Source organism: Oncorhynchus mykiss, chromosome 10 (genome assembly GCF_013265735.2).
Source record: "Oncorhynchus mykiss isolate Arlee chromosome 10, USDA_OmykA_1.1, whole genome shotgun sequence".
In the NCBI taxonomy this organism is placed as follows: domain Eukaryota; kingdom Metazoa; phylum Chordata; class Actinopteri; order Salmoniformes; family Salmonidae; genus Oncorhynchus; species Oncorhynchus mykiss.
The window spans coordinates 12,547,480-12,573,039 of record NC_048574.1 but is presented as its reverse complement, the minus strand read 5'-3'; the positions used below and the strand labels follow the sequence as shown (position 1 = coordinate 12,573,039).

Below are 25,560 nucleotides of genomic sequence, written 5' to 3'. Positions count from 1 at the left end.
TCGCTGGGATTGAGGTCAGGGCTATGAGCAGGCCAGTCAAGTTCTTCCACACCGATCTCAACAAACCATTTATGTATGCAACCTCGCTTTGTGCACGATAGCATTGTCATACTGAAACAGGAAAGGGCCTTTCCCAAGATATACCTTTACTGGAACTAAGGGGCCTAACCCAAACCATGGAAAACAGCCCCAGACCATTATTCCTCCTCCACCAAACTTTACAGTTGGCACTACGCATTGGGGCAGATATCGTTCTCCTGGCATCTGCCAAACCCAGAGTCGTCCATCACAATGTCAGAAGAGTGATTCACAATTTCAGAGGACGCGTTTCCACTGCTCCATAGTTCAACTGCTGTGAGCTTTATACCATGGTGATCTTAGGCTTGTGTGCGGCTGTTCAGGCATGGAAACCCATTTCATAAAGCTCTAGAAAAACAGTTATTGTGCTGACGTTGCTTCCAGAGACAGTGTGGAACTCGGTAGTGAGTGTGCAACCGACAGACAATTTTTACGCACTATAGCACTAGGCGGTCCCGTTCTGTGACCAACCACTTCATGGCTGAGCCGTTGTTGCTCCTACACATTATCAGTGCTTCCAGCTCTAGCAAGGCAGACATTTGACGAACTGACATGTTGGAAAGGTGGCATCCTATGACGGTGCCACATTGAAAGTCACTGAGCTCTTCAGTAAGGCCATTCTACTGCCAACTTTATTCTATGGAGATTGCATGGCTGTGTGCTTGATTTAGCCAAATCCACTAATTAGAAGAATGAGTAGGTGTTCCAAGGGGTTTTCCTTTATTATTATTATAACTAGAATAATAGTGAAAACATCAAAACTATGAAATCACACATATGGAATCAGGTAGTAACCAAAAAAAAGTGTCAAACAAAGCAAAATATATTTTACATTTGAGACTCTTCAAATAGTTACCCATCGCCTTGATGACAGCTTTACACACTCTTGGCATTCTCTCAACTATCTGTATGTAGAGTATGAGGAGAGCAATACAATATTTATCTGTGAATGAATAGGATTGGGAAAACAAACAAGGACCAAACACAAAGAAAAGTCACGGTACTGTTACACAACAGGAAAAGGCTTCTCATCCTAATCCCCTCACAATGAACACATATCAATCAGAGTGCTGCAAGTAAGCCTTGCTGGATCATCATTAAACACAGAATAATAACAGCTCTCTGTGCTTTCGCTTGGTCAAATATTCAATAGAAATTAATAAAACCACAACATTGATCATATCAAAACAGAACGACATCACACAAGACATTCATTATTATGGAAATAATGTCTAAAATGAAGATTTATTGTAGTGCAACTCCACACAAGTCAAAACAAATAATACATTCCCTCGTGAGGAGGGCCTTTTCTGGGTAAGGCTGACATTGAAGGTCAGCATGGGGATTCCATATTATTAGAGTGAGAACAGATCCACTGCTTCTAGAGTGCAGCCTAAAATAAAACATCTGGTGGAAGGAGGTAGAGGACCGACAGGGAGAGTTCTTGGGCATTTCATTTTTAATCATTTAAAGTAAGCATAGTTTGTGAGACCCAAAGGATATTTCAAGCAAATATAATCTGGACTGGAAATGCATCATTTCATAAAAAATAAAAAAAAGAGTTTTACCTCTTTAGTGGAACTTTGTGAGACCACAATACATGACTGTAGCCTAAATAGCACTGGTAATACTGTACATAATCGGCCTCGTTGAATGTGCTTATGTACCATATAAAACCCCATCATGCGGAAAATTCCTCTACAAATCAGTTGAAAAAAATAACTTTGGCTGGAGTAAGGCTTAGAGTTTGAAATAAGTGTTTTCAAAAGAAAACAGAAATGTGCAGTTACATATCAAAGTGCTTTTTTCCATTCACCTTTTTGGTTTTTATCTATAGTGCCTTCATTTTAAATGCATTAAAAAAAACTACAAATATGTGGAGATTAAATCTACTGCCTATTTCGACAGATATACAGCATTTATCACCCTCTTTCAGGCTCTGACAGACACATACAGTCTAGTATGAATGATGAAAAAGACCACAAGGCCAGAATATAATCCTAAAGCTTATTTTATATATATATATATATATATATATATATATATATTTTATTTTTTAAATTGCAGGCAGAGGTGAAAAGGACATCAAATGAAAAGTGATAGAAGGTGATGTGATGTACAGGACATTTCACACTGTAGTCCTAACTTCAACACATATATTCCTTATACATACTATACATATGGACACCCATGTGATTGTGCTGGCTGGTAACAACCCAGGATGGAGGAAGCAGAGGGGGTTCAGGACTCTATAAGCCCAGAGAGGTGATGGATGGCTGGGGGAAATGAGTAGAATGGGGACCTAGTGGTGGTCCTCACGGAGGGAGGGTGTTGAGCAGGGACTCCAGCTGCTCTTCTCCCAGACGCTGCGTCTCATCTAGGTCCTTCATCCTGATGAGGAGCGAGGCCTTGGTCTGGACGAAGTGCCGGTAGTCCTGGAGCTGCTCGGCTGTCAGGCAGCGAGACAGGAAGTTAGACACCATCTGCTCCCGTCTGTCCAGGTTGTCCTTCAGGTCTTTGGCATCCTCCCGCTGCTTACACAGTAGACGGTGACGGTTGTCCAGAGAATCCTGCCAAGGAAATAAAAATAAAAAAATTGGATGAAATTAAGCACAACATTCCCTAAAATGTTTACTCATTATCCAATGTGTACTAGTAGTGTAAATGGAAAGGCGTTTTGCTGTTCATGGTGCAGTATTTCTTTAGGTCAACAGAGGGCAGGGTAGATAGAAATGTGCATGGAAACTGGTTGAGTTTCAGTGACTCAATGTAAATCCCAGCACTGCTGATAGCAGCAGAAAATACAGTGCACTAAAAACACACTCAGGAGTCAATGGGAAATTCACAGAAAATAATTCAACTATGAGCCTATTGAATGCACATCTGTTCAAAGCATGTCTCTCTCACTTTCTCCCCTGCGTCGGTGTGCTGGTCCACGGTACTCAAGGCGTTCTGCACGCGGGCTAGCCTGGCGGACAGACACAGCAGCAGGCTAACCACACGCTCCAAGTCTCCTACGAACAGGCAATAGCGCTCCACCTCCACCGCTGTACAGTGCTCCCGAACCAGGGCCTCCACGGCCTCGCCACGCATCCCGTTCTCCTCCACCTCCACCTGCAGGGAACCACGGGGCTCCTCCAAGGCCAACAGGCGCTCCTCAATACACGTCACTAGCAGCCTCTATAGGAAGGGGAGGGAACACTATACATTACAATACAGTCTGCTTGTGCGTGTGTGATTTGTGCAAGAGAAAGAGAGGAGACATAAGGCTTGTCACGGTCAGCTCAAAACAAACAGGATATAAGATAGGAGTCTGACAGTTTCTGGTATCTCAATAATCTGGTAAGACGTTAAACTGATGCCAAACATAGTTAAACTGCATCCAGGGCACAGTTTTCGAAATGTTTTATCCAGAATGATAGACTCCGTAATCCTCTATTTTGCTATCCAGGATCAGATCGATCTGGCATTTGAGCCAGTTTGAGAAAATAACCTGATAGGATCCTTTCTGACCCAGATACCGCAACATCACAGAATCCACATGTTCAGTTCTTTGAACAGGCCTCCACCTCGCCATCTACTGGGCAGGTTGTGGTACTACTTCCCAACTCTCAACAGAAAACAAAGCTGATTAAACTACATGAATAAAGGTTGATAAAAAAACATGTATAAAAACAACATACAATCCTGATTAAAGCTCAAGATTGGATTACCAAATCGTTATCCTATCCAGAGGATCAGAATATAACTTTTCAGTTTTGAAAAACCCAATTCTAACCTTTAATCCTATCCGATTGCCAAAATCCGATCGGAAAACTTTTGAAAAACTGGGCCTCGATGATATTCAGATCACATGAGGTTGGTATCTGGAGCAGAAAAAGTGGAATGTTATCAAACACATGGTTTCCATGGTTTCCAGGTGTTTGCTGCCATTCCATTTGCTCCGTTCCGGACATTATGATGAGCCATCCTCCCTTCAGCAGACTCCACTGATTCAGATGACATCATCAACTGGAAGAGATCAAGTAAATACACTTCTATTACAAAAAAAGAATTCAGAGCTAAATTACCTTCTTCTCTGTGACATCCATCTTGCTTTGTGGCTCTGGTTGGGGTTGGACTTTCTCATCAACAGGAGATGTGGGAGGTGCTTCAGGATCATCCACTGTTTTAGAGCTTTAGGAAGACACACACACAGTGATATTGCTGTATATGGATGAGATCAACCTTGGAATAATGTCCATGCGTCTTTAGCCATGCATTTGTCTTTACATGGACACGTGTCTTTTAATCTATCCAGGTGCAGTGACATAACAGCCGCTGATCCAGGAAGTGGCCATCAGACACCTGAACAGTACAATATAACAGCTGCTGATACAGGAAGTGGCCATCAGACACCTGAACAGTACAATATAACAGCTGCTGATCCAGGAAGTGGCCATCAGACACCTGAACAGTACAATATAACAGCTGCTGATACAGGACGTGGCCATCAGACACCTGAACAGTACAACATAATGAGATACTCACCCGTCAGCAGCATGCAGTGTCATGATGTCTCTCTGCTTCTTCTTATAGTGCTCCTCCATCAGCAGAGTGTCTTCTGACAGGAGCTGCTCCATCAGCATCAGCGCCGTCTTACGATTGGTCAACGGGTACAGCACCCGTGCCAGCGATTGGTCCGTTGTGACCACCTCCTCCACCAGCTCCTCCCACTTTGTATCCTCTGTGGTGGGTGTCTTTTCTGGGCTCTCCGTCTCTCCTGCTGGGGTCTCCTCTTCCCCCTCCTTCTCCTTCTCGGTTTCCTTGTCTTCTCCTGGGTGTTGGCCCTCTCCACTCTGGCAGGTGTCAGTGTCAGGGACTGGTGTGGTGGAGGAAGTTGTAAGGGGCTCACTAGCTGCTGGAGCACGGGCTAGAGTTGGAGTCTCTCCCTCGGTCAGATTATCAGAAAGGGCTGGGCCCTCATCCTCCACTTGGCTCCCTGGTTCAGGTGGTATGACCCACAGAGTCGGGTCTGTGGTGACTCCACAGCTCAGGGAGACTTCCTGAGAGGCCTCAGGCTGAGGAGTCTCAATGGGCTCATCCACCGACTGCTCTCTCTCCATAGTGTGTTGTATAGGAGGGGCGGTTTTCACACTGCTGGAATAAGAGCGATATTAGAAAATGGAATATCAACAGTGATCAATAGCCATTGTTACTTTATACGGTGCCCTCCACTAATATTGGCACCCTTGGTAAATATGAGCAAAACAGGCTGTAAAAAAATAAAATAATCTTTGTTTATCTTCTTGGTCTTCCATTCAAAATATTCACAAAAATCAAACTATTAAAAATAAATTCTTAACTTCAAACAAATATTTTTTTCAAATATATGTGTGCCACTATTACTGGCACCCTTTCATTCAATACTTTGTGCAACCTCCCTTTGCCAAGATAACAGCTCTGAGTTCTCCCCTGTAATGGGTAATGAGGTTGGAGAACATGACAAGGGATCTGAAACCATTTCTCCATACAGAATCTCCAGATCCTTCAGACTCCCAGGTCCACTAGGAGCTCATCCCACAGGTTTAGTACAGGGGACTGGGTTGGCCACGGCAAGACCTTGATTCTGTGGTCAGTGAACCATTTTTGTGTTGATGTGGAGGTGTGCTTTGGATCATTGTCCTGCTGGAAGATCCAACCAAGGCCCAGTTAAAGCTTCCTAGCAGAGACAGTCAGGTTTTGATTTAATATCAGCTGCTACTTGGAGTCCATGATATTATGTTTCCTAACAAGTTGTCCAGGTCCTTTGGAAGAAAAACATGCCCACAACAAAGATAAACCACCATACTTCACAGTGGGGATGAGGTACTTTTCTGCATGGCTATCTTTCTGTCTACTCCAAACCCACCTCTGGTGTTTGTTTCCAAAAAGCTCTATTTTGGTCTCATCTGACCATAGAACCTGGCCCTGTTGAAACTCTATTTTGGTCTCATCTGACCATAGAACCTGGCCCTGTTGAAACTCTATTTTGGTCTCATCTGACCATAGAACCTGGCCCTGTTGAAACTCTATTTTGGTCTCATCTGACCATAGAACCTGGCCCTGTTGAAACTCTATTTTGGTCTCATCTGACCATAGAACCCGGTCCCATTGAAACTCTATTTTGGTCTCATCTGACCATAGAACCTGGCCCTGTTGAAACTCTATTTTGGTCTCATCTGACCATAGAACCCGGTCCCATTGAAACTCTATTTTGGTCTCATCTGACCATAGAACCCGGTCCCATTGAAACTCTATTTTGGTCTCATCTGACCATAGAACCTGGCCCTGTTGAAACTATTTTGGTCTCATCTGACCATAGAACCTGGCCCCGTTGAAACTCTATTTTGGTCTCATCTGACCATAGAACCTGGCCCTGTTGAAACTCTATTTTGGTCTCATCTGACCATAGAACCTGGCCCTGTTGAAACTCTATTTTGGTCTCATCTGACCATAGAACCCGGTCCCATTGAAACTCTATTTTGGTCTCATCTGACCATAGAACCTGGCCCTGTTGAAACTCTATTTTGGTCTCATCTGACCATAGAATCTGGCCCCGTTGAAACTATTTTGGTCTCATCTGACCATAGAACCTGGCCCCGTTGAAACTCTATTTTGGTCTCATCTGACCATAGAACCTGGCCCTGTTGAAACTCTATTTTGGTCTCATCTGACCATAGAACCTGGCCCTGTTGAAACTCTATTTTGGTCTCATCTGACTATAGAACCTGGCCCTGTTGAAACTCTATTTTGGTCTCATCTGACCATAGAACCCGGTCCCATTGAAACTCTATTTTGGTCTCATCTGACCATAGAACCTGGCCCCGTTGAAACTCTATTTTGGTCTCATCTGACCATAGAACCCGGTCCCATTGAAACTCTATTTTGGTCTCATCTGACCATAGAACCCGGTCCCGTTGAAACTCTATTTTGGTCTCATCTGACCATAGAACCCGGTCCCATTGAAACTCTATTTTGGTCTCATCTGACCATAGAACCCGGTCCCATTGAAAGTTCCAGTAACGTTTGGAAAACTGTAGGCGCTTGAGTTTGTTGTTTGATGACAGCAAAGGCTTTTTATGTCAACCCTCCTAAACAACTTGTGGTTACGTAGGTGGCGTCTGATTGTAGTTTTGGACCCAACTAACGTCTGCAATTCTCCATGCTGATTGTTAACATCTCTAGTTGCTTTAATCTTCTTAAATGATTGCCCTGATAGTGGAAATGGGCCTTTTCAACCGCTGAGCTATTTTCTTATAGCCATTTCCTGATCTGTGCAGCTCAACAACCTTTTGTCGCACATCATTACTGTATTCTCGGGTCTTTCCCATAGTGATGGATGACTATGGGAACTTGGCCTGTATGTCACCTCATATTTATACCCCAGTGAAACAGGAAGTCTTAGCATACCATTTAAGTATTCCTAATCACTCAAGTGAACTTAAAAATGTAAAATAAGAATGGGAATATACTTTAGTTAGGTATTACTCATAAGAATTTTTCTGAGTTTGAGAAAAATATTTATTTCACATTTAATTTTTTTCCAATAATTTTACTTCGATTAAAAAAAAGGTTAGATTTTTTTGAATGAAGACCAAGAGGATAAACAGCAAAGACATTTTTTTACAGCCCGTTTTGCTCATATTTACCAATGGTGCCAATATAAGTAGAGGGAACTGTACATTAACTTAATGATAAGAATTTTGTTTGGAGAGCGAGGGTCACTTTATCATAAGATAGTTACATACTTGGAGCCAGTCTTGCTCTCGCCAGTGCCCCTGGGATGGGTATGTATGGAGGGAAAAGTTGAGGTGGACTTGACCAATCTCTCACTGGACTGCTGACCGTTAAGGTACGGTGGGAGTGGGACATCGCAGGAGAGCCCAGTGGTCTCTACCACCTCTTTAACCAAAGGGACAAAGTTGTATGATCCAGGGGACCCATCTGAACGAGCCCTGACCTGAGACGAGGTGTTTGATACTGGGGAGTTAGACGTAGTGGACTCCCTTGTGCTTTTTGTCATCTCCCTACTTTTCTCCCTACTGCCCAGCTGTGGTGCAGAGTCCTGCTTCAAGAGGGGCTTCCTCTGGGTCTCGCTGAAGGACGGTACGCTGCTTTTTTCCTGGCCTGGTCCTGGGGCTCCCTGCCTGCTGTGGAGCTGGCCCAGCTGCTCAGAGCTCTTACTAAGGACTGAGGAGCTGCTGACCTGGGACACACCCAACTCCTCCAGGGACTTTCCCCGCTTGACCACCATCCGGACCCGCCGACCCATCACCCGGACTCGCTGACCCTCAGGGACAATCTTCGCTTGGTCTCTCCTTACCACCACACTCTCCTCATCCACTGGCCTCTGAGTCTGAGCACTGAAAAGTTATACAGAGATTGTGATGAGCTAGAGATGCTTTGGAGACTTACGTTCCTGGTTCCACTCAGATATTCTATGCCTTTATCTTACCCTAACCATAGCTGATGAAAAAAAGACTCCCTGAACATAGCTGAAATTAAGTTTGATGTTTTGTCTGCATACGTCATAGAATGAAATGTTGGTATATGGGTGTTCACTTTCAGTGCTGCAATAAATCACATCTGAGCAAACATCCATGTTCAACAGCAAGGCATACAGTAAATCTTACAGGCGCAGATACTCCCACTTTCACAAACAAGTGAGGGCAACATACCTGGACGTGTCCATAGCATTGACTGGTGAGGGATCATTCATGTAGTTGTGACCCTGTAGCCAAACATACCAAGAATCCCCATTCATAACACCCTTTGAGCATCTGTGTTACATTCTGTAAAGTGACACGGTCCTCTATAAAACTCAATACAAGTCTCCAAATCCTATTCAATTATTTTAAATGCAATAATATCAAGAGTTCTGATAAGGCTTACCTGAAATGCATGGGGTGTTGAGGTGAAGCGGTTTCTGAACAACTCAGGTGGTTCTGGTTGGTCCAGAAGACTCTCCTCAGAGGCAGACTTCCCCTGAGAGGGGCTGGGTGACTCTCTCCAGCTAGCCTGGTGGGAATGACCTCCGGACTGAGAGGAGCTGAACTGGGCATGCTTCATGGCGCTGGAGGTCGAGTCCAGGACGCATCCAGCGGAATGAGGCCTGTACAGCTTCTTCTTGGGGCCTCCTTTATTCCCAGACTGAGGCTTGGGACCCCAGTCAGATGGCTTCCCAGCCATGGAGTGCCACTGTTTGGGGGATTGAGAGGCTTGAGGGGCAGGCTGCTGGGGCTCAGCCACCTTGAGGCCCGTCTTGCGCTCCATGTAGGCCACCAGGGCCTTGTGCTGGAGGTGCTGCAGGGAGGTCTTGGAGAGGCTGGAGGTGGACAGGGCCCTGCCTTTGGTCTCAAACATCTTCCTCCTAGCTGCCACCAGGCCCTGTTCTCCCAGCTCCTCCTCATCGCCTGAGAGTACCAGCAGTCCTACTTCACCTGAGTCACCCAGCTGGTTCAGCTTCTCCGGCTCGGAGTAGCACAGCTCCTTCTGCTCTGGAGTCAGACGGCTCCTGCCCCCGATACGAGCCAACTGAGGCTGGGCAACGTTCGCTGGCCTCTCTTTCTCAACCTCCTTCAGCATTTCCTTTATGTCCTCCTTATCTGTCCCCTCAGACTGTGTTGGGGAGGGGGTAAGTGTGTCTGCTGAGGTCTCAGAGTCGTGTGAAGAGGAGACTGTGTGAAGTACCGTTGGCCTGAGCTCAGGCCTCTGCCTCACTCTGTGGGGCCAGGACAGCTGCAGGTCACTCCTCTTAAAGGAGGTCTCCCTGAGGACCTGATCCTGGGCGCCCTTCAGTTTCTCCTTGTAGTACTTCTTAAAGGAGTCGTCCAGCGTGTTGCAGGGGTGGGCAATAGCCTCCGAGCTCTCCTCCTTGGATGTTTCACCCTGTGATGTCCTATCACTACAGCTAACGGGAGCTTGCCTTTCCTGATGAGCAGCATTGAGGCCTGCATCTTCACCTTGCATACCGACCTCAATGTCATTTTTGAGCTTCAAATTCAAATTCAGGGCCGCCCTGTTGGCTCCAGTGAGGTGGTACAGCAGCGGGGTGTTTTCCTTGTTGATCTTCTGGCTGGCAACGCCTCCTAATGGCCGCCTCCTCCCTGCGTTGACTTGTTCGTCTCTCTTGTGGTGGGTGGCCTGCTCCATGCTGATTGGTGGAGGGACTTCCTGGTTGTGGGAATTTGATAACAGCGGACAGTTCTCCTCTGGGCCGCAGGAGAAGATGTGGTGGTTAGGGCTGTGATGCCTGCCGATCTCTCTGCTCTGGATCTTGAGACTTTGTTGTAAAGCATCGGAACTACGGGAGCGCCGGTTTAAAATGTGAGCGGGGCCATATGAAATCCTACTCTGAATCTGTTTCGCCTCATCTTGGCTTCTGGAGTTTATATCTTGACGCTTGGTGTAAAACTCCCTGACATCGGTTTTTGTGGTGTCATGGGTGATATAGTTCCTCTGTTGGGTGTTCCTGAACATGTGGTCCATGGTGCTGTGCAACCTCTCCCTGTCCACAGGCTCAGACACAGGGCTCTCACTGCCTTCTTCTGACACACACAGAGAACCATGGTTCAGACTGGACTCTGACGACTTACAAACACCTGTAACGAAGTAGAACTGGCCCTTGTGTTGGATGCTGCTGTTGGCCATGTTCTGTGCCACATGCAAGGGGATGGCAGATGGTGGTGGCTCCGGCAGGAGGGACCCGCTGGGCTCTTGCACCCTCTTACAGTGACCCTCCGAATGGCCGCCACCGGCACTACCAGCCTGCTGATTAGGGTGCTGCTCAGGCTGACTCGTGCGAGGGGGTGATCGGCTTAAGACGTTTCTTGACGTTTGCTGCTCAGGGTTATTATCCATGTGGTCAGAGTTGACTGGGTCCCTGTGATAGGGCTGTGAGGCCCTACGACCATAGACTAGGTCAGGCCTGAGACAGGCAGCATCAGGATTATCTGTCCGGGGTCGTGGATGAGACCTGTCTGCCAGCTGGCCCTCGGGACTGTCCTGCGCCCTGCAGTTATCCAGGTTCCTGATGGCTATGAAGCTGTCCAGGCGGTCGGGGGGCGGAGGAGGAGGGGGTGGCAGCTTTTCTTGATTCTGATCACAGTACTGTGTTGCACTAAGGCAGCCATTGTTGTTGCGATACTGGTTTGAGATGGCCTCCATGGAGCGGTAGAGCTGATCCATGCTCTTGGCGTCAGAGTCGAGGACGTTGGGGTGGTAGATGGCCTTCACATACTTCAGGTCAGCATAGTGCAGGCTGTGCTGCTGGAGGTCATCTGGAAGGAAGGGGGAGGAGTAGTCTGGGACGTTGGAGCCCCCAGAGAAGGAGCTGTAGGCCGAGTCGCCCTTGCCGTGGTGGTATGTGAACTGGTCGATGCTGCTGGTGGACTTGGCTGGGGAGAGCCGACTCAATGGTAGGCTCAGAGGGTGCAGGTCCAGGTTGCTCATTTTCTCAAAGTTTAAATTATAGGAATCCATCTGGCTTTGGAAACTGAAGCGTGGACACAGGTGAAATGGAGGTGACACAGACACATTCACCTTCAGTCTTTCACTTCAGAACTCAGGGTCATTTTCTGCCTTCTAAGCTTCCTCAGTAGTGTGCTTCTTGAATAACTCTTGGAAAACAAAGCAAAGCAAAAACAGAAGGGTTATCTTAACAGAAATTAAATAATTTAACATGCTCCTTTTCCTCCTCCTACAGCTGGGAGGTGTGGAAAACCCAACCCAAATATAGTTTTTTCTTGCCAACAGAAAACTCATAGGAAATGAGCTGCTTTCTCAGCGTAGCGACTGTGTTGACTACTAATACTATGTTTGTGTTAGATTCTCAACATGGCATGTCAACTGGGACAACACCCGCTAGATCAAAAAAAGGTACAACCACAGAGCCCTTCATCTACATGCAATGAAAGAAATTCTCAGAGGATTGCAGGGTTTCTCTGCATGCAATTTCATACCACCCCCCCCCCCCCCGGCCTATGTCCAAATCATTTTTTAAAACTACAACATTTATTTTTTTTAACGGTGTAACAATTGGACAGGACACATGTCTGTCAGGGGTGCAGTGTTTCCCTATATTCATTTAACAATACTCCCAAAGAATATTTATACATACCCATGCAAAGGTTTGGGGTCACTTAGAAATGTCCTTGTTTAAAGAATAGCTCATTTTTTGTCCATTAAAATAACAGCAAATTGATCAGAAATACAGTGTAGACATCGTTAATGTCGTAAATGACTATTGTAGCTGGAAACGGCAGATTTTTTATGGAATATCTACATAGGCGTACAGAGGCCCATTATCAGCAACCATCATTCCTGTGTTCCAAAGACATGTGTTAGCTAATCCAAGTTTATAATTTTAAAAGGCTAATTGATCATTTGAAAACCCTTTTGCAATTATCTTAGCACAGCTGAAAACTTTTTTGCTGATAAAACTGGCCTTCTTTAGACAGGCTGAGTATCTGGAACATCAGCATTTGTGGGTTCGATTACAGGCTCAAAATGGCCAGAAACAAAGGACTTTCTTCTGAAACTCTTCAGTATATTCTTGTTCTGAGAAAAGAAGGCTATTCCATGCGAGAAATTGCCACTGGAGATCTCGTACAACGCTGCGTACTACTCCCTTCACAGAACAGTGCAAACCGGCTCTAACCAGAATAGAAAGAGGAGCGGGAGGCCCCGGTGCACAACTGAGCAAGAGGACAAGTACATTAGTATCTAGTTTGAGAAAGACGCCTCACAAGTCCTCAACTGGCAGCTTTATTAAATAGTATCCGCAAAACACCAGTCTCAACATCAACAGTGAAGAGGCGACTCCGGGATGCTGGCCGTCTAGACAGAGTTCCTCTGTCCAGTGTCGGTGTTCTTTTACCCATCTTATGATTTTAATTTTATTGGCCAGTCTGAGATCTGACTTTTTGTTTGCAATTCTGCCTAGAAGGCCAGCATCCCGGAGTCGCCTCTTCACGGTTGATGTTGAGACTGGTGTTTTGCAGGTACTATTTAATATAAAAAACAGAAATACCTTATTTACATAAGTATTCAGACCCTTTGCTGTGAGACTCGAAAACGAGCTCAGGTGTATCCTGTTCCCATTGATCAATCAAGTTGTAGAAACATATCAAGGATGGAGTCCACCTGTGGTAAATTCAATTGATTGGACATGATTTGGAAAGGCGTGCGCACACACGCACACACACACACCTTTTAAAAGGTTCCAGAGTTGCCAGTGTATGATAGAGCAAAAACAAAGCCATGAGGTCGAAGGAATTGTCCGTAGAGCTCAGAAACAGGACTGTGTTGAGGCACAGATCTGGTGAAGGGTACCCAAACATTTCTGCAACATTAAAGGTCAAGAACACAGTGGCCTCCATCATTCTTAAATGGACGAAGTTTGGAACCACCAAGACTCTTCCTAGAGCGGGCCGCCAGGCCAAACTGAGCAATTGGGGGAGAAGGGCCTTGGTCAGGGAGGTGAGCAACCTTCCAGAAGGACAACCAGCAGCAGCAGCCCACCAATCTGCAGCAGCCCACCAATCAGGCCTTTATGTTAGAGGACAGACGGAAGCCACTCCTCAGTAAAAAGGTACATGACAGTCCGCTTGGAGTTTGCCAAAAGGCACCTAAAGACTCGCAGACCATGAGAAACAAGATTCACTGGTCTGATGAAACCAAGATTGAACTCTTTGGCCTGAATGCCAAGCACCACGTCTGGAGGAAACCTGCAGAGAAGAATTGGAGAAACTCCAAAAATACAGGTGTACCAAGCTTGTAGCGTCATACAAGACAACGCTGTAATCACTGCCAAAAGTTATTCAACAAAGTACTGAGTAAAGAGTCTGAATACTTGTGTAAATGTAATAATTTTGTATTTGTAATAAATTGTATTTGTAATACATTTGTAATAAATTGTGTAGATTCAGGGGGCAAAACAGTTGAATCCATTTTAGAATAAGGCTGTAATGTACAAAATGTGTAAAATCAAGGTGTCTGAATACTTTCTGAAGGCACTGTACAGCATGGAACACCTGTTAGAGGTGCCTGTGAAACCAGACCCTAATTACAACTTTGAGGTGTACATCACAGCGCACAGAAAATGCCTGGAATTCCATATCTACTTGGCAAACATACTAGATTTGGGGATTAGTCATGTGTGTAATGATTATTTTATGGTCAACCACAACTGAAGCACTGCATGTTGCACTGTGTGTTGGTTTAACTTCTCAGGAAACCAACCAAGCACATACATCATACTCAATGAATGTGTTTGAATGACTAGACCTAATGAAAAACATACTGACCACATTAAAACATTTTTATTTTACTGAAATTATATAATATGTTGAGTGTTTGGTGTTAGATACAGAAAGGATTTAAAAACATGTATTTGTTTAACAGGGTAAATCAGTTAAGAACAAATTCTTATTTACAATGACAGCCTACCCCGGACGACGCTGGGCCAATTGCGCCGCCCTATGGGATTCCCAATCACGGCCCGATGTGATACAGCCTGGAGTCGAACCAGGGACTGTAGTGATGCCTCTCGCACGGAGATGCAGTGCCTTAAACCACCATTTTATAAAACATACAAGTTCCCCTGGAGAGTTGCCTCTCAAACATCCAAGATCCAATCCAAAATCAAGGACATTTTCCTCATTCTGTATCAGGAAGCAATAACAAGTTCCAAAATAACTTTCTCCAATAACTTAATAATATTTTAATTTCATGTTGGCCTTGTTTATGTTCCTGCAACGGAAGAGATTCACTAAGCTTTCAGTAACCGTGAAACTTGTCTTTCTGCCCAAAATGGTGTTTACAATACAGATATTACCCAACATCAAAATAATGATAAAGTCCACCAACAGGCGGCCTTAATGTGGGGTGATGGTAGACTAAGAAGAATGCAGGCCTCCTGGCGATTACAGTCACACATACAAACAGATCAGTGTGGCCAACACAAAGACAAGCCAATGAGCACCACAGTCCTCCATGTCGACCAGGGTTCACTCCCTCATGGGCCAACACAGATAAACAAACAAATTGGTCAAATAACCACCATTCAAAATGGCTAAGGTAGCTCTGTTCTAAGTCCCACCACACCCCAAAGTGTGACAGAGCTCACCCTAGTCCCCTGATTTGCAGCAGACTGTATGAAAATCTCCAGCTACCAGGCATACATGCACACGTATACGGACCTCCCAGGTCTAGTTAGTGATGTTAAAAGGGGTTTGTTTGTGTGTGTTGTGGAGGGACACCTGTTTCTCCATGTGCAGAGGCTGCCTGGGCCTGCCAGGCTTCTCCCCAGTCCTGAACTGCTAGCTAGAACACATTAACGGGACCAAACAGGCCAGCGCTCATGTGGAAGTGATGGGAAGGACAGCCGGTGACAAAATGTACAGAGAGGACAGAGGCTAAAATGTCCCAGACAAATACACTAACACGCACACCAGCAAACTGAACAAACCATCACAGTGACTTCCATTAGTCGACTCAACTCATACCAACAGATCTAAAATATAATTATCTTTGAAGAGCACCAGATGGAAACAACTTACCAAATCCACTGACGAATTTGTTCAGGTTTTTGATTCCGTATGAGAAAAATAATAAATGAAACCACATTTCCAAGTTAAACACTTGACTTAAATAAAACTATTAGGGTTAGAACGAGGAAAATGAAGGAGCAAAAAAACAAGTTACCAGGAGAAGATGTAAAGAAGAGTTCCAGAGAAAAGAGTCCTTCTCCCCCTAAGACCAAGCAGAGAGGCAGCGATCGCATGCCTGTGACGTCTGTCCGCCTTGCTGATGCACAATGAGCTCTGTGGCAGAGGGAACATTTCACCACAGATAGCTAGTGCTGTCCGAAAAAAAAAGGCCATGCATTCCTCGCTGGCTTCAAAGAAAGACAGGGCCCGGGCACGATTCATTCCCAGGGTCCTAGGCACATGGACAGCAGCCAAGCAGCAGGGGTGGGTGCTGCTCTCGCCCAAACACTCAAAGACCGACAACCAGGAGGACCCCAACACCATTTTCTATCCTCTCCCCTATTGCAGGCCCCAAACAAGCAAACATTTGTCTTAATTTCCAAACACATTGGGCCTAGAAGTTAGATGTGACTCACTTGTGTCAGTGCAAGGTCGTGCAGATATGACATTATGTTTATTGCCTGACTGCTAAGCATCTAGACCCATTTCACCAGCTTTCACCATGGGTCAACAGAGTGCAAACTCACAGCTAGACTAGAGATGTAGGATTTTTTACTGTATGATAGTGGCCTGTATGTATTTATCTGATGAGGACTTGGTTGTTATGCTTAATATTTTGGTTCATGCTGAAAGTGTCTGGTCTGAAGGGTGGTGTTAGGTGCTCCGTTGTTATGGTCACCTCTGTGACCTGCTGCCATTCTCACCTGTCAACCAACTGAATGAGTCGAAGGCTAAACAACACATGAGAGCAGGGCTATTCTTAACATCCACCACTGACAGACCCAGTACATCTACATGTTTTTGTGCAAGTATGCACATGAGTATTGACACACACACACCACTGAAGGGCAAGTTCAAATCAACATATTAAGTGATGTAGTTTAAGACCCTGCAGTGACTTGATGTGGGACTGATGCAGTGCATTCGGAAGGTATTCAGACACCTTAACTTTTTCCACATTGTTACATTTTAGAATAAGGTATTAAAATCTCCCCCCCCCCCACCCCTCAATCTACACACAATGCCCCATAATGCCAAAGCAAAAACAGGTTTTTAGAAATGTTTGCAAATATAAAAAAAAAATGTTTTTATGAAATATCACATTTACATAAGTATTCAGACTAGAAGTTGGCCGATTAAAATCGGCATGGCCGAATAATTAGGGCCAAATTCAAGTTCTCAACAATCGGTAATTGGCATTCTTGGACGCCAATTACATTGCATTCCACGAGGAAACTGCGTGGCAGGCTGACCACCTGTTACGCGAGTGCAGCAAGGAGCCAAGGTAAGTTGCTAGCTAGCATTAAACTTCTCTTATAATTAAAAAAAAAAAAATCTAACATAATCACTAGTTAACTACACATGGTTGATGATATTACTAGGTCAACTAGCTTGTCCTGCATTGCATATAATCAACGCAGTGCCTGTTAATTTACAGCCTACTTCGCCAAACGGGTGATGTTTTAACCAAAACAGTGCCTTTCTTAAAATCAATACACAGAAGTATATTTTTTTTAAACCTGCATATTTTGGGTAAAGAGAGACAGAGGCCTCGCATTGATTACTTTCTGCGAAAGCGATCAAATCAGTCGAATGAAGCACAGCAACTGGACGCAAACCATAGTTTGCAGTGCAACAGTACCACTGTCATGGAGGACGTAAACTCAAGCACCGAAGTAACAACTGAGGTGGAACCAACAACAGGAGTGGAACTCACCGAGCCTCCCAGACCTGCAGTCGAGTGGAGACTACCAGGGCACAGGCCGTATGTGAAGTGGCCTGGCGCCAGTGACAAGAAGTTGTGGGAAACAGTGAATACTGACCTTACCTTGACCCTCGAGAAACTTCGAGGCACAGTGGAGAAGAAGTTTGAGAGGATGGGGGACATTATCTATGAGTACGGGACAGAAAGATTTGGAGTGGAAGAGGCAAAAGGCGGGAGAAAGGTTCCAACCCCACCAGTTTCCAGGAGGCAACAAGAAATCAAGCGCCTCGTTCAAGAAAGGCGACAGCTTAAGAAACAGTGGAAGAAGGCCTCGGAAGTGGAAAAGGAGGGCATAGAGGCACTTCAGGCTGATATCAAAACCCGGTTGGCATCCCTCCGCAGAGCAGAGAACCTACGGAAACGCAGAAGGAAGAAAGAACAAACTAGAACTCGATTCTATAAAGATCCCTTCAAGTTCCTTAAAAGTCTCTTCACGAAGGAAAAAAGTGGAGCTCTAAAAACAACAAAGAAAGACCTAGAGGAGCACCTGAGAACAACAAACTTTGACTCAAAGCGACATGAACATCTGGCCATCCCATCAGATATCCCACCCATTGAACCCCCGGAACATCATATTGAGACGAGCCCGCCGACATGGAAAGAGGTGGAAAACACAGTTCGACGGGCTAGAACAGCATCAGCCCCGGGGCCAAATGGAGTCCCGTACAAAGTGTATGAGAACGCACCAGACGTCCTGAGGTTCCTCTGGAGGTTTATGAGAACAGCTTGGAAAAATAAGATAATACCCAAAGTGTGGCGTAGGGCAGGCGGGGTCCTGATCGCTAAGGAGAAGGATGCAGTGAACATCAGCCAATTCCGCCCAATCTCCTTACTGAATGTCGAGGGTAAAATCTTCTTTAGGGTCATTGCCCAGAGGATGGCCGAGTACCTGCAAAGGAATGCGTACGTCGATACATCTGTACAGAAGGCAGGAATATCAATGTTCTCTGGCTGCTTGGAACATTCCAGCATGATCTGGCACCAGATCCAAATGGCCAAGGTGGAAAAAAGGGACCTCCATGTAGTCTTTCTCGACCTCGCCAATGCATTTGGCTCTGTGCCCCATGAACTCCTGTGGTCTGCCTTCAGATTTTTCCACATACCGGACACCATCACAACCCTGGTGAAGTCGTACTTCCAGGATCTGCAGTTCTGCTTTACCACCTCAGAGTTCACCACCTCATGGCAGTGCCTGAATGTAGGTATGATGGCGGGATGTACCATTTCTCCATTGGCATGCATAATGGCAATGGAAGTTATCATCAGATCCTCAAAATGGGTTGCTGGTGGACAGCGAGTCGACTCTGGTTTCCAACTCCCTCCACTTAGAGCCTACATGGACGACATTACAACATTGACCACCACTGTCCCATGCACCAGGAGACTGCTCAGAAAACTTGAGAACATCAGCTGGGCCCGTATGAAGATTAAACCATCCAAGTCACGCAGCATCTCGATTGTGAAGGGAGTACTCTCTGACCTGAAATTCTTCATCGGAGATGACCAAATCCCAACAGTGTCTGAGCAGCCGGTAAAAAGCCTTGGAAGGTGGTATGATGCAAGCCTGAAGGACAAAGACCAGGTGCAACAGCTGCGCAAAGACATCAGTAGTAGCCTACAGTTCATCGACAACACCCAGCTACCTGGAAAGTTAAAGGCCTGGTGTCTGCAGTTTGGTGTCCTACCCCGGGTGTTGTGGCCCTTAGCAGTGTATGAGGTTCCAATCTCAACAGTGGAGAAGATGGAAAGAGGAGTCACAGGCTACTTAAAGAAGTGGCTCGGAGTTCCACGATGCCTTACCACCATAGGCCTCTATGGAGATGGTGTCCTCAAGCTGCCCCTCACCAGTCTAACAGAGGAATTCAAGTGTTCAAAAACCAGGCTCCAGATGACACTGAATGAATCTCGAGACCCAGTGGTGAGCAACAACGCACCGACCTTGGCAACTGGGCGCAAATGGAGGCCAGGAAAAGCAGTCCAGGAGGCAACAGCAGCCCTCAGACATGCTGACATTGTGGGTCATGTTCAGCAAGGGAGAGGAGGCCTTGGGCTAACTAGCCGTGCTGCTTGGAGTAAGGCCACTGCACCAGAGCGGCGGAAGATGGTAGTGCAGGAAGTACGCCATCAGGAGGAGGCTGCAAGGTGGGCCAAGGCAGTCTCTCTTTCCAAACAGGGACAGTGGACTCGATGGGATAGTGTGGAGAAGAGGAAGATCAGCTGGAAGGATCTGTGGGCCATGGAAGCGAGGCGGTTGAGCTTCTCCATCAGAGCAACATATGACGTCCTTCCAACTCCAGTTAATCTTCACCAATGGTATGGTGAAGATCCGGACTGTGCCCTCTGTTCCATGCCAGCCAACCTCAGGCACATTCTCACAGGGTGTAAAACAAGCCTCACCCAAGGACGCTACACTTGGCGTCACAACCAAGTCCTTAAAAACCTTGCGTCCACCCTGGAGGACAAGCGAGCTGCCACCAACTCCCTACCACCCCCAGCAGCATCACACCCCTTACGGACAAACTTTGTCCGCGAAGGGGCTAAACCACCGAAGCGCAGCTCGACACCATTAGAGCGAGACCAGCTGCGCTTGGCCCGCGACTGGAAAATGCTAGCTGACATTGGCCAGCAATTTGTGTTTCCTCCGGAGATCGCAACCACCACCCCAAGACCTGACATGGTGCTCTGGTCCCGTTCGCTCAAGAAGGTCTTCATCATTGAGCTCACAGTACCCTGGGAGGACTCAGTAGATGAGGCTTATGAGCGAAAGATCGCTATGCCGATCTAGCTGCCGAAGCACGGCATCATGGCTGGAACACAGAAGTCCGACCAGTGGAGGTGGGCTGCAGAGGTTGTGGCAACATCTACAACCAGACTGCTTAGAGACCTTGGAATTAAGGGCCAGAGCCAGCGTTCGGCAATCAAAGCTGTATTGGAGGCGGCAGAAGGCAGCAGTCAGTGGCTCTGAATGAAGAGGAAACACCCCAGCTGGGCCCCGAAGTGAGAGGGCCAGGAGGTATGCGGTCAACAATGCTTGACTCAGGGAGGAGGATGCCCCTGCCATGCATAGTCCCATGGGATGTTGGCTATCAACAAGGCAACTCCTATGACTAATTGGGAATGGGACGCAAGCGTAGGATTGATCACCCTGTCGCTGGCCGCCTTTGGGGAGGGTGTATAGTGTGAAAGGCCGAAACACCCTAGGAACCAAAAGGTACACTACTGACGATGCGCTCCCCAAATTTCACCAGGCTCACTGTTCATTAACTCTTGGAAGTGCTTGCACAAAGGATAGTAACATCTCATCCTGTGTTCTTGGAATCAGTTAATATTTCCTGCTAACATGAATTTATTTTAACTAGGGAAATTGTGTCACTTCTCATGCGTTCATTGCACGCAGAGTCAGGGTATATGCAACAGTTTGGGCCACCTGGCTCGTTGCAAACTAATTTGCCAGAATTTTACATAATTATGACATAACAGCAATGTTTAGACTTAGGACTGCCACCCGTTCAATAAAATACGGAACAGTTCCGTATTTCACTGAAAGAATAAATATTTTGTTTTCTAAATTAGTTTCCGGATTTGACCATACTAAATGACTAAAGGCTCATATTTCTGTGTTAATTATATTATAATTAAGTCTATGGGCTCAATTTCGAGCAATGGGACAAGACTGCAACTCCTGTACAGACTCGGGAGAGGCAAAGGTCGAGAGCCAGGCATCCTCCAAAACCCAAGCCGCACTGCTTCTTGACACACTGCTGGCTTAACCTGGAAGCCAGCGGCACCAATGTGTTGGAGGAAATACCGTACAACTGGCACCCGGCCCGCCACAGGAGTTACTAGAACGCGATGGGACAAGGACATCCCGGCCAAACCCTGCCCTAACCCGGAAGACACTGGGCCAATTGTGCACAGCCTCATGGGTTTCCCGGTCACGTCCGGATGCAACATAGCCCGGCATCGAACCCGGGACTCTAGTGACGCCTCAAGCACTGCGGTGCATAAATAAGATATTTCTGTTCTTTATTTTTATTACATTTTTCAAATGTGTCAACAATTGGCTGTTTAAAAAAAAAAAAAAGTAAAGGATGCAACATAACTAAATGTGGGAAAGGGTCTGAATACTTTCCCAATGAACTGTATGGCAGCTATACTGTATGTGGCACCATTCAGGACAGACTTAGTCTACTTCACATGGTAACAAACCATTTTATACCTGGCAACTAATCTCCATTGCACCCAATCATAGACAGGCATTCAATTAGGGAAAAGAGAGCGAGAGGGTGCTTATTAGGGAGGGGTTAAAAACCTCAGTAAGAAGATTTGACTGGTAAGTGCATTCCGGATACGTATTCTTTTCAGCATGACCTCCATTTTAGTGCCTAGGTCGAGAATGGGCCAAACAACTGTGGCCTCAAGGGAAAAATTCTGACACGCATTAAGAGACAAAGAATTGGAGATGCAGATTTGCTCATCCTTAGTTCCAGGACTTTCCTCAAGGTCCCAAGGTGAGAGAGAATGTCACTGTTAAGACAAATCAAACAAACGTTGAGAGGAAGAGCTTTGTGAAAAGGTGGAGATATTCAGTTACTGCAGAGCAGTCAGTGGGAAATGCCACAAAACGTCACCAGACCCTGGGTGATAGTGACAGGCTAACAGGCTCTAATAAGCACCACATTCTCACAAATTAATATTGGAATGTGCCCACCAAGCATGGCGGGGGACATCAGCTTGACGCTGTGGGACGATTTCTGTCCACTCTGGTAGGAGTGCCCGGTACCAGTTGATATTTTACCTTTTTAGCACACAGAGCAAATTAGAACATTCTGCACTACAAAAATACCACAGTTAAGCATTCTGACTCATCCTAAATCTGAAGCTGGTCAAACATTAACTTGTGAAGCCTCCTCCCCCAGAGCTTATGGATGAAACAAGAGCAGGGCTGTAGCCTAGTGGTTAGAGCGTTGGGCCAGTAGCCGAAAGGTTGCTAGGTCGAATCCCCAAGCTGAAAAAGGTACAAATCTGTTGTTCTGCCCCTGAACAAGGCAGTTAACACACTGTTCCTAGGCCGTCATTGTAAATAAGAATGTTCTTAACCCTTTATTTAACTAGGCAAGTCAGTTATTACTTATGACATCTTGTTACTTTCATGTACAGAAAAATATAGAGTTTGTATTAAGAGTCCGAGGCAGAAAACTAGCAATATGACACTACGAAGGGGGTAAACCTAGACATTGTACTCAGTACAAACAATGTGAAGCTGCGGGGCAGGCCATATTCAGTGTTTATTTAGGGTAACAACCTAGCTAATCTCCAGCTAGCCCTACAGGACATGTGTCAACCAGCCACACAGAATTAGGCCATCTCGAGGGAAACATAGAAAGTACAATGGTGTCTTCACTTGGATCGGTGAAACTCTGAAAAACACACAACCCTGGGCAGATCATTCACCGTTTCATACACTGGATTAAATCATGACAGTGTCAACATTAAGCATAACCTTATGAACTAGAGGTGACACAACAGCAGTGACAGAAGCGGGCTACGGAATGTGTGAGGGGAGAGAAAGAACGGCAGGCTGTGGAAGACAAACAGCAAACAATTGAACCACTTCCTGACAGGAGGCTGATGTAGGTTGAAAAAAAGTTGCTCTGCTGGCATGTCTTTTTCCTCAAGACCTCACAGTACTCCTGTCCTTCCCAAACTCCTTCCTACAACAATGTTGTGCCATAGCCTCTACAAACCAGTCCAATTCAGAAAGTATGGGAGAGTCATCTCTATAGCGGTCTCTGAGCATTTACACAACTGCGCCCCCCGATGGTCCAGACCCTGCCATTGTGCCTGCCGTAGTATGCCTGACTTCCCAGAGAATTTATTACAGGGTAGTCAGTGAATAGGATACTCCTAGATGGAACATCTTACCCCACCACACAAACCCATTAGAGACAGAAACCCTGTCAGAGCTCAGAAAATTATCACATTAGAGATTGTATATAAACTGTGGAGGAAATATGTCCTATGTCAAATATGTAACTAGCCCTCACAAAATACAATATTTCCCTCATTAAATGGTATACTTATTGTCCATTAGAAGCAATGTTCTTTCAGTTGGACGAATATGCATGATATGTTCCACGATTAAGCCAAAGTGGGAGGGCAAATTAATTACACTACATGTATTTATTTTATTGAACCTCTATTTAACTAGGCAAGTCCGTTAAGAACAAATTATTATTTACACTGACGGCCTACAAAAAGGCAAAAGACCTCCTGCAGGGACAGGGGCTGGGATTAAAAATAAATTACATAAAGGGACAAAACACACATCACGACAAGACACCACAACACCACGTAGAGACCTAAGGCAACAACATAGCATGGCAGCAACACATGACAACACATGACAACACAGCATGGTAGCGACACAAAACATGGTACAAACATTATTGGGTACAGACAACAGCACAAAGGGCAAGAAGGTAGAGATAACAACACATCATGCAAAGCAGCCACAACTGTCAGTCAGTGTCCATGATGGAGTCTTTGAATGAAGAGATTGAGATAAAACTGTCCAGTTTGAGTGTTTGTTGCAGCTCGTTCCAGTCGCTAGCTGCAGCGAACTGAAAAGACAAGCGGTTCGATACAGTTATGGGATTGACAAAAGCCCTTACAGGCCTCGTTTGAATGATTACATGTAATACAGATGGTCATACGCACACCCTTAAAAAACCTAATTGCTGGGATAATGAAGTATACTGCATATTTTAAAACAACAGTTTGACCTCACGAAGACCCTTGTGGATCGAAACATTGGTCAATACAGGTGGTAATTGGAAGCATATTCAATGTGCAGGCCTCTTAACAGAGAGATACTGCAATCAAAGTGAGCCAAGATTTAAGGCAGAAAGCATTTAGTAATTGCAGTTCTCCCTTCATGACATAGTAATAAAAAGTAGGAAAGCTAAAATAGGAGTAGCCTAGATTTCTGACAAGAGGAGAGAGCTCCCAAATTTGAACAAATCTGGCACATTAATCACTTTCACAATAGTACATCATGTTTGGGCTTTCACATTTTCCTTTGTCATCAGAGGTGGGAGCCTTAGGCTGTGTTTACACAGTGTAAACGCAGCCCGATTCAGCCCCCCCCATCAGATATTTTTCAGAGCTGGTCTGATTGTTATTTTGACCAATGAGTGAATCAATTATCAGAATTGGTCTGCCTGTGTAAACGCAGCCTAAGTGATCTTATTGTGATTCAGAGGGATTCGGTTAACATTTCAGTTGAATACAGTACTCTTTCCCCTTATTGCCAGGAGATGAAGGTCACTGTCTAGCTCCCTCCAATAACCTGTATTCAGACAGCCATTTCAGGCCCAGGATGACAACCTCCCCTTCACTCTCAGGAGGTGGTAAAGGAAAGCTATGTAAAACAATAATGTACTTTTGAAGGACGGAATAACACAACGGTTACATTGTTACCAACACACCAAGACCTCTAACACAAACATGTAATCCTCAAGAGAGATTTGATGATTCAAATCAACTGTGTCCCTAATCAGTGGACAACATAAACCTAAATCAAAGTTGTGACAACCTCTGGTCCGGTGGCTGTCAGACATGGTGTTCTTTGTTAACGCTGCAATGGCATGATCGCATTCATGAAACCCACTCCTTATCACGGACACTGTAGCCAGGAGCACTAGCACTGGCCTCATTAGCCACGAGCACTGGCCTCACTAGCCACGAGCACTAGCAGTGGCCTCACTAGCCACGAGCACTAGCAGTGGCCTCACTAGCCACAAGCACTAGCAGTGGCCTCACTAGCCACTAGCCACGAGCACTGGCCTCATTAGCCACGAGCAGTGGCCTCATTAGCCACGAGCACTAGCAGTGGCCTCATTAGCCACGAGCACTAGCAGTGGCCTCATTAGCCACGAGCACTAGCAGTGGCCTCATTAGCCACGAGCACTAGCAGTGGCCTCA

At 45.7% G+C, this 25,560-nt stretch overlaps 1 protein-coding gene across 2 annotated transcripts in view; it reads right to left on the bottom strand.

Annotated features, from left to right (window-relative positions):
* Positions 1 to 1,288: 1,288 nt before the first annotated feature.
* The window catches only part of LOC110533356 (protein Shroom1), a 40,848-nt gene continuing 16,576 nt past the window's right edge, over positions 1,289 to 25,560 (bottom strand). Inside the window, exons 2-8 of one of the 2 annotated variants that reach the window (XM_021617473.2) lie at positions 8,992 to 11,717; positions 8,778 to 8,830; positions 7,848 to 8,462; positions 4,609 to 5,214; positions 4,149 to 4,254; positions 2,986 to 3,258; positions 1,289 to 2,648 (exon numbers count right to left, since the gene is read on the bottom strand). In XM_021617473.2, the coding sequence (XP_021473148.2) occupies positions 2,394 to 2,648; positions 2,986 to 3,258; positions 4,149 to 4,254; positions 4,609 to 5,214; positions 7,848 to 8,462; positions 8,778 to 8,830; positions 8,992 to 11,580 (4,497 nt within the window). In that variant the 5' untranslated portion in view covers positions 11,581 to 11,717 and the 3' untranslated portion in view covers positions 1,289 to 2,393. Of the gene's footprint in view, positions 2,649 to 2,985; positions 3,259 to 4,148; positions 4,255 to 4,608; positions 5,218 to 7,847; positions 8,463 to 8,777; positions 8,831 to 8,991; positions 11,718 to 25,560 lie in introns of both variants that reach the window. The other variant, XM_021617470.2, reaches the window with a different exon arrangement.